General features: G+C 46.5%; 1 protein-coding gene and 1 long non-coding RNA gene across 2 annotated transcripts; both read right to left on the bottom strand.

Moving 5' to 3' along the window:
- Nucleotides 1-10,364: 10,364 nt before the first annotated feature.
- LOC135821835 (uncharacterized) lies at nt 10,365-12,821 on the bottom strand. Its single transcript, XM_065334833.1, has one exon. It carries the CDS (start codon nt 12,819-12,821, stop codon nt 10,365-10,367), a length of 2,457 nt encoding a protein of 818 aa, XP_065190905.1.
- Nucleotides 12,822-14,667: 1,846 nt separating this feature from the next.
- LOC135821332 (uncharacterized) lies at nt 14,668-17,169 on the bottom strand. Its single transcript, XR_010554332.1, has 3 exons — nt 16,762-17,169; nt 16,308-16,361; nt 14,668-14,770 (listed from the first exon to the last, which is right to left on the bottom strand). It is a non-coding gene; the product is annotated as an uncharacterized LOC135821332 (long non-coding RNA).
- Nucleotides 17,170-17,654: the final 485 nt, after the last annotated feature.

Here is a 17,654-nt window from a genome sequence, read left to right as displayed (position 1 = left end):
TAAACAGTATTGTGTTTTGTTACAGTGAATATGTGGGGAATGGTGGACATGCCTTAGTGTGACTGGATACCCGCGTGGTTGTGACTCTTTGCTGGTCACTCTGGATTCTCCAGTATAAATTCGGTGCAGGGCGGAGGGGATTTGTGGTGCGTAGCAACACTGCTTCACTGTGACACCCCTTCAATAATTGTTTTGATGCATGATACTCCGGGCGTAGCAGGTTGATTCTAACTGAATTCCGATCAAAATAGAAATATGCATCTAATGCACCTGCATGGATAGTAGGCATTTCCCTAATCGGCCGGGCGAAAAATTCGCCGAAAACAGTGGTTTTGAAGAAATTACCCATCTTTTCGCCGAATGTTCAAAAATTCGCATGTTGAATTCGCCGAAAACCGATGTTTCAGTGCTTCTACAGGGTGTATTATAGCAATAAAAACTGCTTTATGGCAGTTTTCTAAAAAAAGTTATTGTGTTCTAGTCCATGGACCCCGTCTAAAAAGTAAGAAATTAACGAAATGTGATAGCTGAAAATTAAAATTTCACACAAAACCTCACAATAATTACAACACTTGAAATGCTGCTTTCAACTTTAACTTGTACTGCACCAACAATTGGCAACATGCATGCATAGGAAAGAAGATCACGAGGGGAAAAGGTCTTCTACATGTAGCTTTTAATTCTGTGTGTGATTATTGTGAGAATTTGTGTGAAATTTTGATTTTCAGCTATCACATTTCGTTAATTTCTTACTTTTTAGACGGGGTCCATGGACTAGAACACAATAACTTTTTTTAGAAAACTGCCATAAAGCAGTTTTTATTGCTATAATTTCTTTTGTTTTTTCTGTCACCAATCAATGGAATGCCCTATATCAATATGTAAATGATGGCTTTCACATCATATCAAGAGGTTTATGTACTCTTGATCACATCAATACCGTATTATACCAAGAGTACATAATGGGGGTTATGTACTCTTGATTATACGCATTGATGTGCAAGCCTTTTCTTGCAGAAAATGGCACTAGCATAATGCATGTTCTTCTGCGGGGAAACATGTGAGTAGTCAGGTGGTGATACTTTTTTTATACGGAGGTCATTCTGTGCATGTTGCTGTTGCAGAATTTCATGACTCTGCCATAAATTTGTCTTGCCTTTCAGATATTTCAGATTTCCCCACACTCGAGCCATGCGCCAGGTGCGTGTCGCAGATGTTTTTGTTGATTCTGTGTTTATAATGGTTTATAATCATGGGTTATCGTGATAAGGTCATCCAGCATCATATTGCACTGAAATCGTAATCCTATTGATGTCGATACAACTCTTGGAAGTAGTTCAATGACTTCAAACTGTTAGTCCACGATTTTCTAAAACACAGCAAAGGAGGAACAATAAACATGTATTAAAATGTAAACAAATCCATTGTTGAGTCCGACACCTCGTTCTAACAACTACACTGATCCTGAGGATAAAAGGGCCAAGGCTATGGTTGGAGGTACTGATACTGAGAGATAAACAAGGCACTCCATGATAATAAAATCTTACACATCTTTTGGTGAGTATGAATGATATCCAGTCGAACCTCTTTAGGACGAACACCAAGGGACCGATGGTATTTATTCTGTGAGTTTGTCTTAACCTATTTTATAACCAGTGAAGACAATTATTTCTCCAATAGACATACGAATAGATTTCTTCTACAGCGAAAGATTCTAAGCCACACCGACTCATTGACTCGTCTCGTATGAAACAAAAGAGTCACTAGAGAGGTTCTGCAAAACGAAAATGCGTACAAACTTTCGCTCTACATCATGAAGTGCGAAACTTCGCAACTTTGGACGCGAAACTTGCAGGGAACGCGAAATGAACTCTTGTAGGAAATTTCGTGAGATCGGGTCATGGCGTACGTGCACTTGGCCAGCGCAAACTACGAAAATGTGCAGAACGCAAAGTTCGTGCAAAAATTCGTACACACTTTTGCAAGGACTGTCGCGAAACTTCGTTCGAATTTTCGTTTTGCAGAACCTCTCCAGTGAACCTTTCTTTAGCAACATGACGGCAACTGAAACAGCAACAGAGAAAGTACGATACATGTACTGCACATTCTTGCAGGTACTACAGGTACTACCAAGAGTACGGGGGGTTATGTACTCTTGGTACTACAAACAGATTGCAGATCGTAATTCTTGCTTTGGCGGCACGAAACTTTATTTGGGGCAGTGCAATCTCGGCAGTACTCACTCAAACAGCCCAGACTCGAGTAAACAAATGCAATCATACAAGTACGAGATTTTCACGAGACGACACTGCACCCATTGGCTTGTTTCGTATGAAGCAAACAAGTTACTGAACCTCTCCACAATGGAGATTTTCCCTGATATGCGAATTTATTTGGCAAACTCGGTCAATGAGTCCTTGAACCTTTCCCTCCAGATTGGGAACTACCAACGATAGTATGCCACTGACCAGTGCCTTACTTGTAACGTACTAATGTGCAATGAATATGAGTATTTTGACAACACATCTAACATAAGCCTTACCGTCGAGAAGGGGAACTCGCGTTCTTCGCACACTGTAGGCAAGGGCAAAGAGATAAAAATGGATCTAAATCCGAATAAAATCAGCACACGTTTCCGTAAATGAAAGGGTGAGCATAAGCAAATGAATCGAAGGAAACTGGTCAACTCAGAGATCACCTGTCATTGAGTATTCCGTAAAAGGAGGCCTCGGCAGCGGAAAAGCTAAATTTAGAAAGGAGATCGTGTCAGCTTTTCCATTATTTATTGCATTCCGCCCAAAATCAGCACACTTTTCGTAAATGAAAGAGTCAACACAAGCAAATGAATCAAAGGGAACTGGTCAACTCACCTGTCATTGAGTAATATTCCGCGAAAGGAGGTCTCAGCAAGGTCTCAGCAGCACCGAAACGAAATAAGCCAGGCCAGGAGACGAAATATCCGAAACAGCTCATGCAAGAAGCAGTTCCAAAGAAGGAACTTCCTCGTGCATGCACATCCGAAAAGGCAACAACAAAAAGTCTGCAATGCACACGCATGCGGCCATCCGGCCGCGCGATGGTAGGAGCCATGGAGTAGCTCCCTGGTCCAGGACCAGGTACCGAGCATCTTACGTAGAAACTTACGTAGCTACGTAGACAACGTGTCTGAATAGCGGTGTCGTTAGGTAGCGCCATGTGAACACAATAATAGAAAAGCTGACAGGATCGCTTTTCTAAATGTAAATGTACATGACGTAATGGGAACGGTGACTTCAAGTACTATGTTGAGCCGAATTCTGATCTTGGGGCTCATAATATGGCCGAATTTGAACATTCTCTTAACCGATCGAAAAGCCGATTAGGCAGGCTCTGCATGGGCAACTTGTCAATCAGTGCACATCTACGATGTGCAAATAAAACGAATGCACGGAACGTGAACTTTGTTTGCTGCAAATCTACGAAGTGCGAATCAGGGAGTAGTATAATGACACGTGTACTAGTACACCTTGTGTTGCACTGCGTCTTTTCCACACGCATAGGACCACTGAAGGTCACACGCTCCGCGTGCGTATGCACGCATGCGCAATATGTCACTGCATGCAATGCACATCTACGATGTGCAAATCAGGGGATAGTACGTATTTTACTACTCCCCGGTGCGAATGCACCGAACGTGCACAAGTGCACGTTCGCCATCTATGGCGAAAAGAACCTTAAGGATGACATTTATGGCATGCCAGGGGTCAAAGGTCAAACCCTGGGGGGTCCCGGGGCCAGACCAAGCACGCCCGACACAGCGTGCCTTATTCGGCCCAAAGGTCAAAGGTCAAAAAGTGGCCCAGAACCCGCCCCGCACTTACTACTCGCTTGGCCGTCAATTGTGGACAATCGGCACTGTGATCTCATTCTGAAATTTATCGCCATACAGCTCGCTGCCGAATAAATTCAACTTCACGGCAATCTCCTTCTCCTTCACAGGCCGCTTTTTCATCGTCCCATTGCTCGCTCTCTGTTCTGCAGCCCACAGCTCAATGAGCTTTCCTTCCAGCTCTTCACAGAACACAAGCTTCTGCATTTTCTCAAGATACTTCAACAAATACTTCAACAACTAGCTACTTCCGAAACCTGGAAAAGCTACTTGAAATGAAAGTAAAAAGTGGCCTTGTATCGGGGTTCGGAAGTTGCTGATTACCGTTCAAGCGACTTTTTCACTTTCTCGCCGTTTCCCACGGTTCTCCATGACAACTTAAGCGGGATTCACAGAAGCTTTTTTGCGATGCGACACGCGATGGAAAACTTGTGACTTGTACGCAGTTTTTGTTGTAGTGTGGATAGGCCTTTAGGGCCTGGTCAGACTGCGGCAAATTTTGGTTGCCTGACGAAAAAAGAACAGCGTCCAGAATTTGAATCGCGATCACACTACACATGTGGGGAGAGTGAAAATTCAAACTTCATTTCGAGCGTCAAGTGGTAATCTCCACGAACGACGTCAAATTCCTTCACCTTCGGGATCGCCAACACCTTCAGTGCAATCCTTGCAACCATCCTTATGAGTTTTGTTGTTGTCCGTGGCCAATTAGCTCCTCGATATCGAGATGAAAAAATCAGTGATTATCAGCGTCAATGGCGTATCAGCGTCAAATCCTGTTTGGAGCGGAAAAGCGTGGTCAGTTCTTGCTTTTTTTTTGGAGCGTCAACTCTCGCTTTTGCCGCTCTGGCGGCAGGTTACTATGGAGATTCGGATTATAATCCTAGGATTATTTCGATTTTGCCGCAGTCTGACCAGGCCCTTCACTGTTTATAGGGGATTCACACACACGGGTAAAACCACGGTTATGGGAAAGTTGTTATGGAAACTATGGTACGACTCGTACTGGGGGAAAGGAAGAATCTGTCGGGAAAAAATTGGCAAAGCCGTGGCCGTGGGCCTCAGGGCGTTTGTCAAGGGAAAAAGTCCACGGCTATTCGACGCACATGCGTAGATCTTGTCTTTGGCGAGAACTCTGAACCCTAGTTGTACGAGTGCATCGCAACCCGCATTTTCAGGCAGTGCGCTCGCACTAGGCCTAGCCCAAATTTGCTCTGGGCGCTTCGATATTTTGCCGGCAAATTTTGCCCGATCGCTTTCCATATTTTGCTCGGCATTGCCCTTCGTTTCCGATATTTTGCTCCATTTTGCTCCTGCTTTGTGGCAAAAATGGCTTCGAATGAACCGTCTACTTTGGTAAAAGTGGATGGTGACTCTGACGAGGAAAGCAAAACTTATGATGATGTCAGTATTACGGATTTTGTAGCATGATTTCAAATTTATGTACCGTTGACAACCTGCACGAGCTATTTCAGCACGACTTTGGCCCAATGAAACCAAGGAAATTTGAATAAAATTGCCAAAACACACCCGGATCCTCTGTAAATTCGATATTTTGCTCGAAATTTGCCAGCAATTTCTTTTCGTTGGAAAATTCGATAGTTTGCTGGAAGAATTGCGGGCAAATTTGGGCTAGGCCTAGCTCGCACGCATTGCAGACAATGGACCCACGCATTGCGCATGCGAAACATAGTACTAAATGTACTACAAAAAATGCAGTACAGACTACGTTTTGTACTCCCCCGCCACAAATTCATGGTCAGACATGAGGCCAAGGGAAAAAAGTGACCACGCGTGTGAACGGCCCCACTCAGTTGCCCGACGGTCTGAACTAAGTTACTTTTACCTTGTCCCGTGCCCTCAGGTTTTCCCGTGTGTGTGAATCCCCTATTACCTGGCTTTAGGGCGTGCTACGAAGTCGTACCTTTGATACAACATCCAGTGCTGGGACCTCCACAGCAAGCCATTTCCACAGCGCTGCAAACCAAATCGGCAAAGACTACCACTCACGTTCCACTACTGCCTAGTACTGAATCCTACCTGACTTCTTGACACGACTCAAACTTGCCAAAGTCACTAAATCAACGTCAACTACAATAATCAAGCCACATATTTGCAACGTCACGAGGGTGCTGGCAAAAGTCCTGCTGCACGGCTAAAAAACGTGATTTTTTGGACTTGGAGCAAAATTCTGCACACTTTCGCGTGTTTCCATGATACGACTACTTGAAGTAGTTGCGCACGGTCTGCTCACATTCAAATACAGTGCTGCCAACAAATGACAGCGTGCAACAAAAAGATCTTTCCTTGCAAGGGCACATTTTCGGCCATAATTGTGATGACAGTTGCGACGCAGACTCCATAACGTAGTAGTTAGTATTATTAGTATTATTATTAACTGGTTTGAAGGAAAGAGACAAACGGGAAAAGTCTGAAGAAAAAATTGACTGTCACCACCAGGACTCGAACCAGGGACCCTCGCTTGTAGCCAGCGATGCTCTAACCACTGAGCTATGGTGTAGTCGTCATCCCAGCAGAGGCCGTTCAACATTTTCTTCAGACTTCTTCTTCTTATTATTATTATTGATCATCCTCTACTGATGAGCTCCGACAGGGAGCGAAACAGCTGTCTAGGGGCGTGGAGCAATATTATCTCTCAACGGAAGTGTCCTTGCTGGTGTCTGTATGGTTCGGCTGAAGAGCGCGTGGTTGTGATGAGTTGGGAATGCAATGAATTGAAAATATGGCCGAAAGCTCTGTCGCAATATTTAGTTCTGAAGTTTTAATGCGCCGTTAGTGGCAGAGCAGAGTGGACACGAAGAGTCGGTGAAGAAAGAAGGAGAGATGACAAGACGAGTCGGTGAAGAAGGAAGGAGGAAAGCAAGACACATCTGCAACATCTTTGATCAAACTGAGCTGAGCTGCTGATACGAAGCGTCGACCAAGCATCCCTGACTGGAGTGAATGCCCCAGCTGGCCTCTCGTTTGTCAGTGGTTGCTACTAGACCTGTTAGTATCACACTCACGACTACAAGTTTCCTGGTGTGCATCGACATCGGCATCAGTGGGGCCTCCCGCTGTCGATCCTGTTGACGGGCGGACAGGTCAGTGTGAATCCTGAACGGCAACCGAGCCTGTCGCGTTGGGGGATCTCGGCGGTGAGTCTCGCCTCGCCTGCATACATGGACTTTGCAACATCATAATAATAAACAACATACGTGTACTTTCCATTGGCATCAGTATTCCGAGTAAGATTTTCGTCGCTTGTGTGGTGTGTTTCTCCACCAATGAGCGCGTACTATGATTATTTATCGCTGTTCTCACACTTTACCATTTTAGCAGCTTGCATATGCCATTGATATATGTGGAAAGCGCGCACTTGCGCCATTTCTGGTGTATAAGAATGATCATTCCTCCATTATCATCATTATCATCCTCTACTGATGAGCTCCGACAGGGAGCGAAACAGCTGTCTAGGGGCGTGGAGCAATATTATCTCTCAACGGAAGTGTCCTTGCTGGTGTCTGTATGGTTCGGCTGAAGAGCGCGTGGTTGTGATGAGTTGGGAATGCAATGAATTGAAAATATGGCCGAAAGCTCTGTCGCAATATTTAGTTATTATTGGTCAAGTAAAAAAAATGATTGTTTATCGTCCGTGCCCGCCCCGATTTTGCGCCCTCCCGGCCGAATTATTATATTTTTTAATTCCAGTAAATGTACTGTATGTACTGCGATCTGTGCCTATACGGCCTCTAATGAGCGTGGCTGTAGATCTTGGAAGGCGAAGTCCGCAGATTGAATCATACATGTACAGTGTAGGTGCTATAGGCTTGAAAAGTGAAAGAAATTACCAGCTGCCTGATTCTCTTTGTTGTCCTACGTTGGTTGTTTCACTTTTCCCTATTTGCATCAATTTGCATCAAAATGATCTTGCAAGATGTTATTCGCGGCTGACGATTCATCTGCATCACATGGATTTATCTCAATCTGTGCAAAATGGCTCCAAAAAAAGATAATTGAAGAAAGAGGCATGTCTAGAGGTTGCGAGCACCTACCATACAGCCATACATGCAAAATAAAAAATAAAATAAAATACCTCCCGTCCGCCCCGATTTCTCAGGAAAATCTGACGATAAACAATCAATATATTTCACATGGCCTAATAAATATTATTGACTTTCTCCGGTCAGTTTTCGTTAAGAACGGGTACCCTGAGCTTTTGTTGCAGAAGTTGTTGAAAGTCGAACAAACTACTAAGGCTCCTGTGTTTGGTCTTGCTCGTTGTCCCGTCTATTTATGTTTGCCTTGGAACAGGAGCACAGGAGTCCCCTACACAACTTGTGGATCCTGGTTCACAGACTGTGCTTGCTCCGCCGCTGCTGGTGGCGGTGGTGGAGGAGGGTGGGCGTGGTGGCTCATCGGGTTGTGTCGCCGCCTTTGCTCCTGCCGTCGGTGGTTCCTTCGTCAGTGCCCCCGGCGGCTTTGGCTGGGGTGGTGCCGCTTGCGGTCCCGGTCCCACTGCCTCCTCCTGATCCTCCGCCGTCGGCTCTTGCGGCGGTGGAGCTTGCCAGTGACAGACCGCGAGCAACATCGACAATGGCAATAACACTACAATTGCCAACTCAAAAAGACCCACCTTGCGTATCAGCAGCTCCCACACCACCACCAACAATGCAATCTACAGCAACCACAACTAATCCACCATCCAAGCCCACTATTGAAAGACCAAGACGTTCATTATGTCGAAGCTGTTAGAACGAATTGTCCATAGACAACTATCCTCATTTCTGGACAAGGAGAATTTGTACCCTCCCTGTCAGTTTGGCTTTAGATGTCAACATTCAACGGAAGACGCTCTAGTTTTCGTCACGGACACGTTTGTTCGCGCTCGCGATGCCGGACAAATTACTGGTGCTGTGCTCGTGGATATGTCCAAAGCATTTGACAAGGTCAGGCACCAAGTGCTCATTAATGATTTGTTTGAGCTTGGCATATCTGGTTCAGCATTAGTTTGGTTTGCCGACTATTTGTCCAATCGTCGCCAAATAGTGCACATTGCTGAGAACTATAGCCCTCCTTTCCCCTGCATGTGTGGCGTTCCCCAGGGCTCTGTTCTTGGTCCGCTGCTTTTTGTACTCTATGTTCGTTCGATCCAGTCCATTATCTCCGAGTTTTGTGTGAAAGTTATTCAATTTGCTGACGATATTCTATTGTATGTTTGCGGTACGCAGAAGAATGCGCTTAGCAACTCCCTGTCTGCAGCTGTCTCAGCCATTAGTACCTGGCTGTCAAACCGCAATTTAATTCTAAATGCCCGGAAGACACAAGTGCTCTTCCTGTCTACGCCACATATTACTGACCACAAATTTGCAGTCTACTGTCATGGAGTGCAGCTCAAGCAAGTGACATGTGCAAAGTACCTTGAAATACATTTGGACCAGGATCTTTCTTGGAGGACTCAAGTTGATTCTATGGTCACCAAACTTGCCAGTAAAATTGGTATTCTGTTCCGAAATCGACACAATATTCCGCTGACTTGCCGAGAAACCTTTGTAAAGTGCCTAGTGTTGCCAGATTTTCTATATGCATCAAATTGTTTTTCTGCTGGCCTTTCCTCAACCCAGTTAGATAGGCTTGAACGAATGCTAAAGCGAGCTTTGCGTTCAGTGTACGATACTGGTTTTTGTAGCCCATCAAGCCCTTTATTTGCGAGACTTGGTCTAGATAGTTTGGCATCCATGTATTGCAAGAAATTACTGTATCTGACGTGGCGCTGTTTGGAAGGCCGCTGTAGTGTCACTAGACGAGAGAGGGATCTGACTCACAGAAATAATAACGAATAATCTTTACTTAGGATGAGACACTAGTAAAGCAACTGAACTACACGAGAGGAATAACTGCAAGGTGTAACTTACTGAAACAACGAAAAGAACACAACTCGGTGTAGTCTCCAGTCCAAACAACAAGACGCCGACTCAACTAATTATGCACAGAAACTACAAGCCGCGAAGTCCGTTTCGCGCGCGCGCGCGCGCGGGAAACGGCACATGAGACATGCATAACAACACAACACGATGCCCTACTACTACTACATGCATCATGAATAGCATGAATAGCACAAAAGAACAGCCAGGAATAATTATGATTAGACTGGTCCACACAGGAACAATAAATGTATCACCTCTACGCGTGCACACAGCATAACTGACACCAAAGAAGGGCACGTTGATTCCGGGAATGCATTGGAGTTACCATGAACGTAATGACACCCAAAGGCTAGCGGCAGTGGTTTGCCATAACACCATACATAGACTACTGAAAGAGGTTCACCGTCTACTCATTCCACCCTCCTTGATACAACTACCGGTAAGTATCAACGTTGATACAACTAAACTGAACTATCAGAAAAGAAAACGAAACGTAACGAGCTATAAGCTAGCTGTACAGAAACATAAATGGCTGCAAAACTGGACGACTGTTGTACTGTTAGGGCAATTCAATCCATAGTGTCATCCATAAAAGTCGACTTCAACACCGCTTCTGCAGCACGTGGGAAATCTTCTTTTAGCTGCTCAGCATGTTTCTGAGACACCATTTGTGCTAGGAATGGGGACGAATTCACGCCAAACACCACCCGTTGGTACTGGTAGGCGACTGGCTCCTTTGACGCATCCAAGTCCCGCCACAGAAAACGATGAAATTTCTGATCATCTTCAGACAGCTCGATCTGGAGGTACATCTCTGCTACATCGGCCACGATAGCAACTGGCTTTGCCCTGAATCGCAGCAATATGTGCGGTAGCTCTCTCTGCAGCTTCGGTCCTGGGTGGAGGTAGTCGTTCAGGCTTGCTCCTTTGCATTTGGCTGATGCGTCAAAGACCACCCTCACTTTAGTTGTTGTTGCATCTGGTCTGGTGACTGGAAAGTGCGGGAGGTACCAACCACCTGTTGACTCGAGCTTTACTGCAGTCACGTATCCAGCGTTCACATGATGCTGCAGTACACGGCAGTACTCCTTTGCTACTTCTGGTTCCTTGTGGAGACGTTTCTCCGTCGAGCGCAGTCTCTTCAGTGCCATCTCGTAGCTACCGTTCTCCTCTGGCGGGCTTCTCTTCCAAGGCAGCTTGACGGTGTACCTGCCGTTGCAGTACTTTGTTGCTGCCTCTGCATCTGCAAGAGTTTGTCGGTCATTTGCTGCAAGCGGGCTCTGTCGGCGAGGCTCTTCCACCTCCCACATACGCCGGACCAGCATCTCCAGATTACCGTCATCGACTCTGCTGAAGTGAGTGCGGTGATGATCTGAGCTTCCACTCACAGGTCCAACACAGGTCCAACCTAGCGCGGTTCTCCTCGCCACCGGTTCTCCCTGATCACCCCTCACCTCCTCCAGAGAGTAGTGAAGCTCGGCATGATCCAGGCCAATCAGCATATCAATCTGGCGAGTTGCTGGCTGTTCGAAGGGTATGTCCAGCAGATGATGGTACTGACTTGACTCGACGGTCCAATCGTACGGTTTCAGTGTGCCTGTGACGTGACTAGTTGTGATGGCTGAGAACGGACTGATGAACTTGCCATCTACACTCTCTACCAGCAGATCCACTGGCATCGACTCGAAAGACTCCACTGCTCCGTTGAGGGTGCTGATCGAAACCCGTTTCATGGGTCCCTGCAAGTTGAGCTGGTCCGCTACCTCTGTGTTCACATAACTTTGGGTGCTCCCATCATCCAACAGCGCATTCACCCTGAGGTTGCGGTCACCGTTTCGTAAAACGACCGGCAAGGTTCTCAGTGACAACGGTCTGGCGCCTGCTCCGATGTTAGCAGTGGTTGTGGTTCTGGCTGTCTCACTGGTACGACCCCTTTCCGTGCCATTGCTGGCTCTAGACGTGTCAATGGCTACTGCCCTGTGAAGCAGATAGTTGTGGGTATCGCTGCACTTGTCTACGCCACACTTTCTCTTCCGCTGGCAGTCAGCACCTCGGTGGCCCTTGCCCAGACAGCGATAGCAGAGCCGATGTGTTTTTGCCACTTTCCAACGCTTGTCCACATCCATTTCCTTGAACTCTTTGCATGTCCACACTTGATGGTCCTGGGAGCATACTGGACACGCTGTCGGATTGGGTGACTCTGCTGCATGGAATGAGTGGCCTCGGGCTGCTGGGCGCTCTCGGCCATGTCTATGGCGACCAGGTGCTAGGCCTGCGATGGCTTCATTGGCGGTAATGTGAAAGTCGGCCTCGAGATTGACCCACTCGAGCAACGCCTCCACCCCTTCTGGGCGCTGATGCTCATAGAGCCACCTATGGTATCTTGTCAGCAGGTCTTCTGGCAGCTTCTGCTGGATTCGCGCGTACAGAGTGCCCACCTCTAGCTCCGATTGGCGACCCGCTGCTTTCAAGTTGGTCACGGCTACTTCCAACAAATCTGAGAACTGTTCCAGATCTTGTGCGTTGACTCGATCTCCGTGCAATGGCTTGAATCGTTCCAGTTCATCTAAGTACACCATCACTTGGCGCCGCGTACCTCCGAATTTCCGTTCCAGGCGTTCCATTGCCTTGTGGTATGAGTCCGGGGCGTACCCTAGCCGCTCGATGCATCTTAGCGCCTCTCCCGCTACATACTGTCGTAGCTGCAACAGCTTCAGGGTTGGGCTGATTGGCGCACTGTCCACGCACGCCAGGAACGTGGCCTTCCATAACTCATAGGCACGCTTATCACCATCAAACACGGGTATTGAAATGCTTCTCATTTTGCTGAAGACGTCTGTGGCTCCAGCTGGTGGTGCAGCAAAACTAGATGGCCTCGATGGAGTTGGTACTGGTAGACCATTGTAGCTGCCGCCATGGCCATGTGCCACACTCTGTGTAGGCCTGAAACTGGCTCGAGGTACAAATGGGACGGCGGCCACAGACTGGTGTAATGTATGGGCTGGTCTCTGGCTACTTCCACTCATGACTGCTGTGTGTACCCTGCTGGAGTGAACAGGGGCTGATTGCCTGGGCAGTACATTGCTATTGGTTGCTTGTACAGCTACAGGTGCGCTGGTGTTGCTGGCCAGACTCAGTGGCACTGTGGGGCCTGCTGCTGCTGCTGGCGCACTGCTACTGGTGCGGGAACTGATGCTATGGCTATTACTGGTACTAGAACTGGAGTGGTGACTGCTCCCTGCACTCACACTGACTGGTGGAGTAGAGCTGGAGCTTGTGGGTGCACCTACAGACGATGAAAGTGAGGTGATTGCGCTTTTACTTGAGACACTGGCACTGACAGGCCTGTTGGTGCTGAATGTGTTGCTTGCTTTGCGCAAGGAGGGGGCTAATCTTCTCGCAGAAAAGGGGGAAAAGGGGAGAAAAAGGGGGAAAAAGAGGGGGAAAAGAAGAGCGGGAAATTGAAAAAGAGGGGGTAAAGAATGGCGGGAAAAGGAAAAAGAGGGGGAAAAGGATGGCGGGAAGCATCCACCGTTTGAATGTGCATACATCTAAAGTGAGGCTATTTCCAGGCTGTGCACAAGCCGGTACACGTCCACCACGGCCTCTCGCAGCCTCCTCCTCTTCCCCCCCCCCATCACACACAATGTGCCGATTATCCTAATGTCAACTATCCAAATGATTAATTATCCAAAATAATTGCTTGCATTTAATTGAGGGGTAGAAGATGAGTTTCAAAGTTAGTGATTTTCGTCGCTCGGGGCACCATTGAAGCGATTCACAAGATGTATTAAAACAGGTTTGAGTCAAAATGTGTAATAATAGTGTCATTAATTTAGAGGAGCATGAGTGCACCTAGTTCCTGTTTCACTGCTGAAGAGAACGAAAATGATGAAAACATGCTGGAATATGCATGATTTAGATAGATGTGTGACTGCTCTCTTATCCGAACATTCTTCTCATCTGAACCCTCTGGAGACAGCCCGCGTACCGAGGGGTGGGGATAATTGGCACTCTCCTGTACATCAAATTCTATTCTTAAATTATATACATATTGTAGAGCTCTTTCTGCTGCCGGGAATGAGAAAACACATCCCAGGTAAGGATACGCCCCTCAAGGAAACACAGCTAGTGGATTCCAACAGTCAGGGGCGTCGCACACGGTACGGTCACTACGGTATTGACCGTACCACTTTTTGCCCCAGATACCCGTGAGTCAACAAAATACACTGGGGATCTAAAATTCAAAAATTTTCGGCTCAGCCACCACTCCCCCACGAGTCAATTGTACTTCAGATGGCTGACCGTACCACACTAAAATACCTTCCGACGCCCCTGACAGTAGTATGAAACTCATACACAATCAATTAGAAATACTTTGGAGAATAAACCTTTGTTGGTGAAACAAAGTTAGGCGAGAGTATGATGTTCAAGTAAAACGATACTAAAGTGCCGTAACGTGAAGAAAGGAACGTAGTGCACAAGTTAATGAAGATAAATTCACATGCAGAACACAATATGCCCAGATGCGGAAATTTAAGTCAAGATTAGCAGAATATACACACATGCAAACACACACACACACACACAAGCGTGTGCACACAGACGCAAACACACACACACACATATGCACACATATGCACACATACGCACGCACACACACACGCACACGCACACGCACACACACACACACACACACACACACACACACACACTGTTGGCTGCTATAATGCGATGGCAGCCTAGACAGAGGAAATAAAGTTTACACAAGCAATTTCCTACTCTTTTTCTTTCTTTGTCTTCTTCTTCTTCCTCATATTCAATTCAAGGCAGGCTCTTCTATTTTTTTTGCTTCGGCCAACCTTGTTTTGGGATCTGACCCAATTTATTGGGGCAGTACAGGTACCCTGAACCTGAGAGTGTCCTTCTGATGTCATCGCTCTCCTACATTTTCTGCACGTCTATATTATTCTTTCTACGAGGACAGCAGAAGGACAGAAACAAAGACATCCACACCATTTTTAAGACTGCATCTTCCAAAGAACACATCAAAAAGCAAATTCTACACGCCAAGCATCGGTTCACGCCGTAACAAATCTCCACGCCATGAAAAATGCGATCGAATGCCTGGTGGGAGATGCTTTTTAAAAGGCTTGCATACATTTTTCACAAAAGACATTGTTGTGGCTGCCACCGGATTCGTACAAGAATATGTCAACTTCTAATCAAGGACTGTAATGAGTACTGCCTTACGTATTAGAGGGGAAGTCTGCTGAATTTTTTTAATTTCAGGACCCGTAGAGTTTGGGGCGCTGAGTCGAATGTTCTTTTCCGAGGAGGCTGCGGTCCATGGTTCGTCAGATACGCCCAATCGAAAATGAGCGAAAGCGAGCACGCAGTCTACCTGATCCAGGTGATAAGGTCACAGTGTGCAGCCAGGTAGCCACACCATCTATTTGTGTGCAAAATGGCCAATATTCGAAACGCGTTCGATTTGAGAACCATCTGTCGCAGCTTCTTCGGACCAAGAGCATTCGACTCACTGTTACAAGCCCTACGTACCCTGTGATTTTCAGCTCGGCAAAATTTGAGGATACCCCGTTTTTAGCCGTTTCCGAGTTGGACTTTTTACATCCGCTGGCTTCTGCGTGCATGCCATAGTCAACAAACATACGGAACACTACACTACAGTACTGCCGCGCACCGAAGAACGGGGTCAGGGTTCTAGCCTAGCCCGTTCTTATTTTTGGCGAACACAGCAGTTTCGTTCATATTCGATGGTACAGTCTTACATGTACATTTATGCAGAGTTATACGTCTGAGTGTACATCATATTCATATTGTACATTACGTTTCTACTTAGACCGTTCTTAAAAAATAGCGAAATTATAGCCTGGCCGTTCTTCGGCGCCCGGCAGTACTGTAGTAGTAGTAGTAGTACATGACTACACCCGCACTGCTGTGCTAGCGCTACGCGAGTCGTGTGGTAGATCTAAATGTACAAGAGACTAGTCAATACACGGACGTGTCATGTACTGCACCCGGTATGTAGTTAGAGAAGGTGTGCTCCTCCGGGCCAGTGATTGTGCTTTGAGAAAGAAATATTTTAGTTTTCCGCTTGGAATAGTCCAGCCTCATTTATGCTACAACGATGAGTCCACAACCGTGACAAGCGACAAAACCGCGAACAGCTCCCGGACCTAAAACGTTCAGATCCCGAAGTGTTGTGATCCTTGAATCGAAGAGTCGTGTCCGTGGTTCCAAGAACCTGCATTGTATATCCAATCGAGCAGCGTCCGAGCTATGTTTGCACCAAAAATCGTGAAATTTTCCACTGTATCATGGAAATGCCACACCCTACAGTCCCGCTGTTACCATATTTTACCGGTATAAGTCGACTTATTGAATTGAATTCAGTGCAAACAGGAATTTCGGATAATTGACCGTTTGGACAGTTGACATTCGGATAATCGGCATTCTACTGTAATCCTAGTGCATGCAATGAAACATACTTGACTGTTGGGAGTCTTGCTGCGTCAGTGCAAATTGGCAGTTAATGCTAGAAGCTGCAGTGAACAACATCACAAATAGAAAATAAAGAAAAGCAAATACAACTGAACTTTGATACTGGAAATTACAGATCTGCTGCCCGCATCCACATGTCCATATTCTACATGTGCGATTGATCCTGCAAGATCTTCACTGCCCGTCTAATTGAGGATGGCACCCCAAATAGAGCGGACCGCTTCTAAACCAATCAAAGACCCAGGTTGTTATACTCCAGCAACCGGGCAAAGACCTGTTCTAAACCAATCAAAGACCCAGGTTGTTATACTCCAGCAACCGGGCAAAGACCTGTCACCCACCCATGACCCATCAGCCCATCTCCTTATGCTCACATTTTGGTGTAGTAGTTGAGCACCTGTCCTTCCTTCATCAAGTGGATATCCTAAGCATGTGACTTACCGCTGGTATATCTCTGCACATCCATCTTGACTGGTTGTCAAGTCCCTTTCCGGAGAGGTAGAGTGGATGGTAGGGTCAGTGCAGTCCTGGCCACGCCATGAGAAAGAAGACATTTTCCCATCAGGAGAAGGCCAACATCCTCCCTCTGGGTAGTGCCTTGATACCTGCAGTGCAGTGCAGTAACATTAAACTGCAATTGAAACTGTCTCCATGCCATTGTTAAGCCCAGTTCACATTCGACGGGGCGCAACGGGACGCGACATAAGGATCGACGGGAAACGCCGGGACGGTCACCCCGTCACGGACTGTGCCTTATGACTCGCACCATTCGCTGTTGAACATCGCAAAGACTGGAGCATGTCGTGTCGTACGAATTGTACAAGATTTTACAGCTCACCCCAGCCGTCACAGGCCCTTACGTCCCGTACCGTCAGCGTTGCGTCGAAAGAGAACTAGGCTTTAGAAAGATTACGTGTTGGTATGTGCTCCTAATTACACACAAATATACAAAAGGTATATAAAGAGAAAGCATGATCCACCCCATCATTGACACCAACAGCCTGGCACAAGAGCAGCAGCACCTGCATTCTATTAACCCAAAGTTCATCTGCGAATATACTCATAGAGTCGTCTCCTTTACTGTGCCCGACCTTGGAAGAAAACAACACAGCAACGTAGTGTTGGTTTCGGTGAGGGCTTCTACGTTCACATGAACACACAGAAAAGCACAATATATTTCCAAACAGACGCCAACTAGTATAACCAAACAGCAACGACAACACCACAAAGACCTAACAGTCTCTTGAGCACAAAGTGTCTGGGATAAAAAAAAGAGCAGAAGTTCACCATCGACACTGGTATTATAAAACTTTCTACAACTGCTGCAGAGGCAG

The sequence above is a fragment of the Sycon ciliatum genome, chromosome 7 (genome assembly GCF_964019385.1).
Source record: "Sycon ciliatum chromosome 7, ocSycCili1.1, whole genome shotgun sequence".
NCBI lineage: Eukaryota > Metazoa > Porifera > Calcarea > Leucosolenida > Sycettidae > Sycon > Sycon ciliatum.
The sequence above is the reverse complement of the archived record's forward strand: the minus strand, read 5'-3'. Positions and strand labels throughout refer to the sequence as shown.

Bases quoted from the DNA above. Each gene is read 5' to 3' on its own strand.
- LOC135821835 (XM_065334833.1), bottom strand. From the start codon at position 12,821: ATGAGTGGAAGTAGCCAGAGACCAGCCCATACATTACACCAGTCTGTG.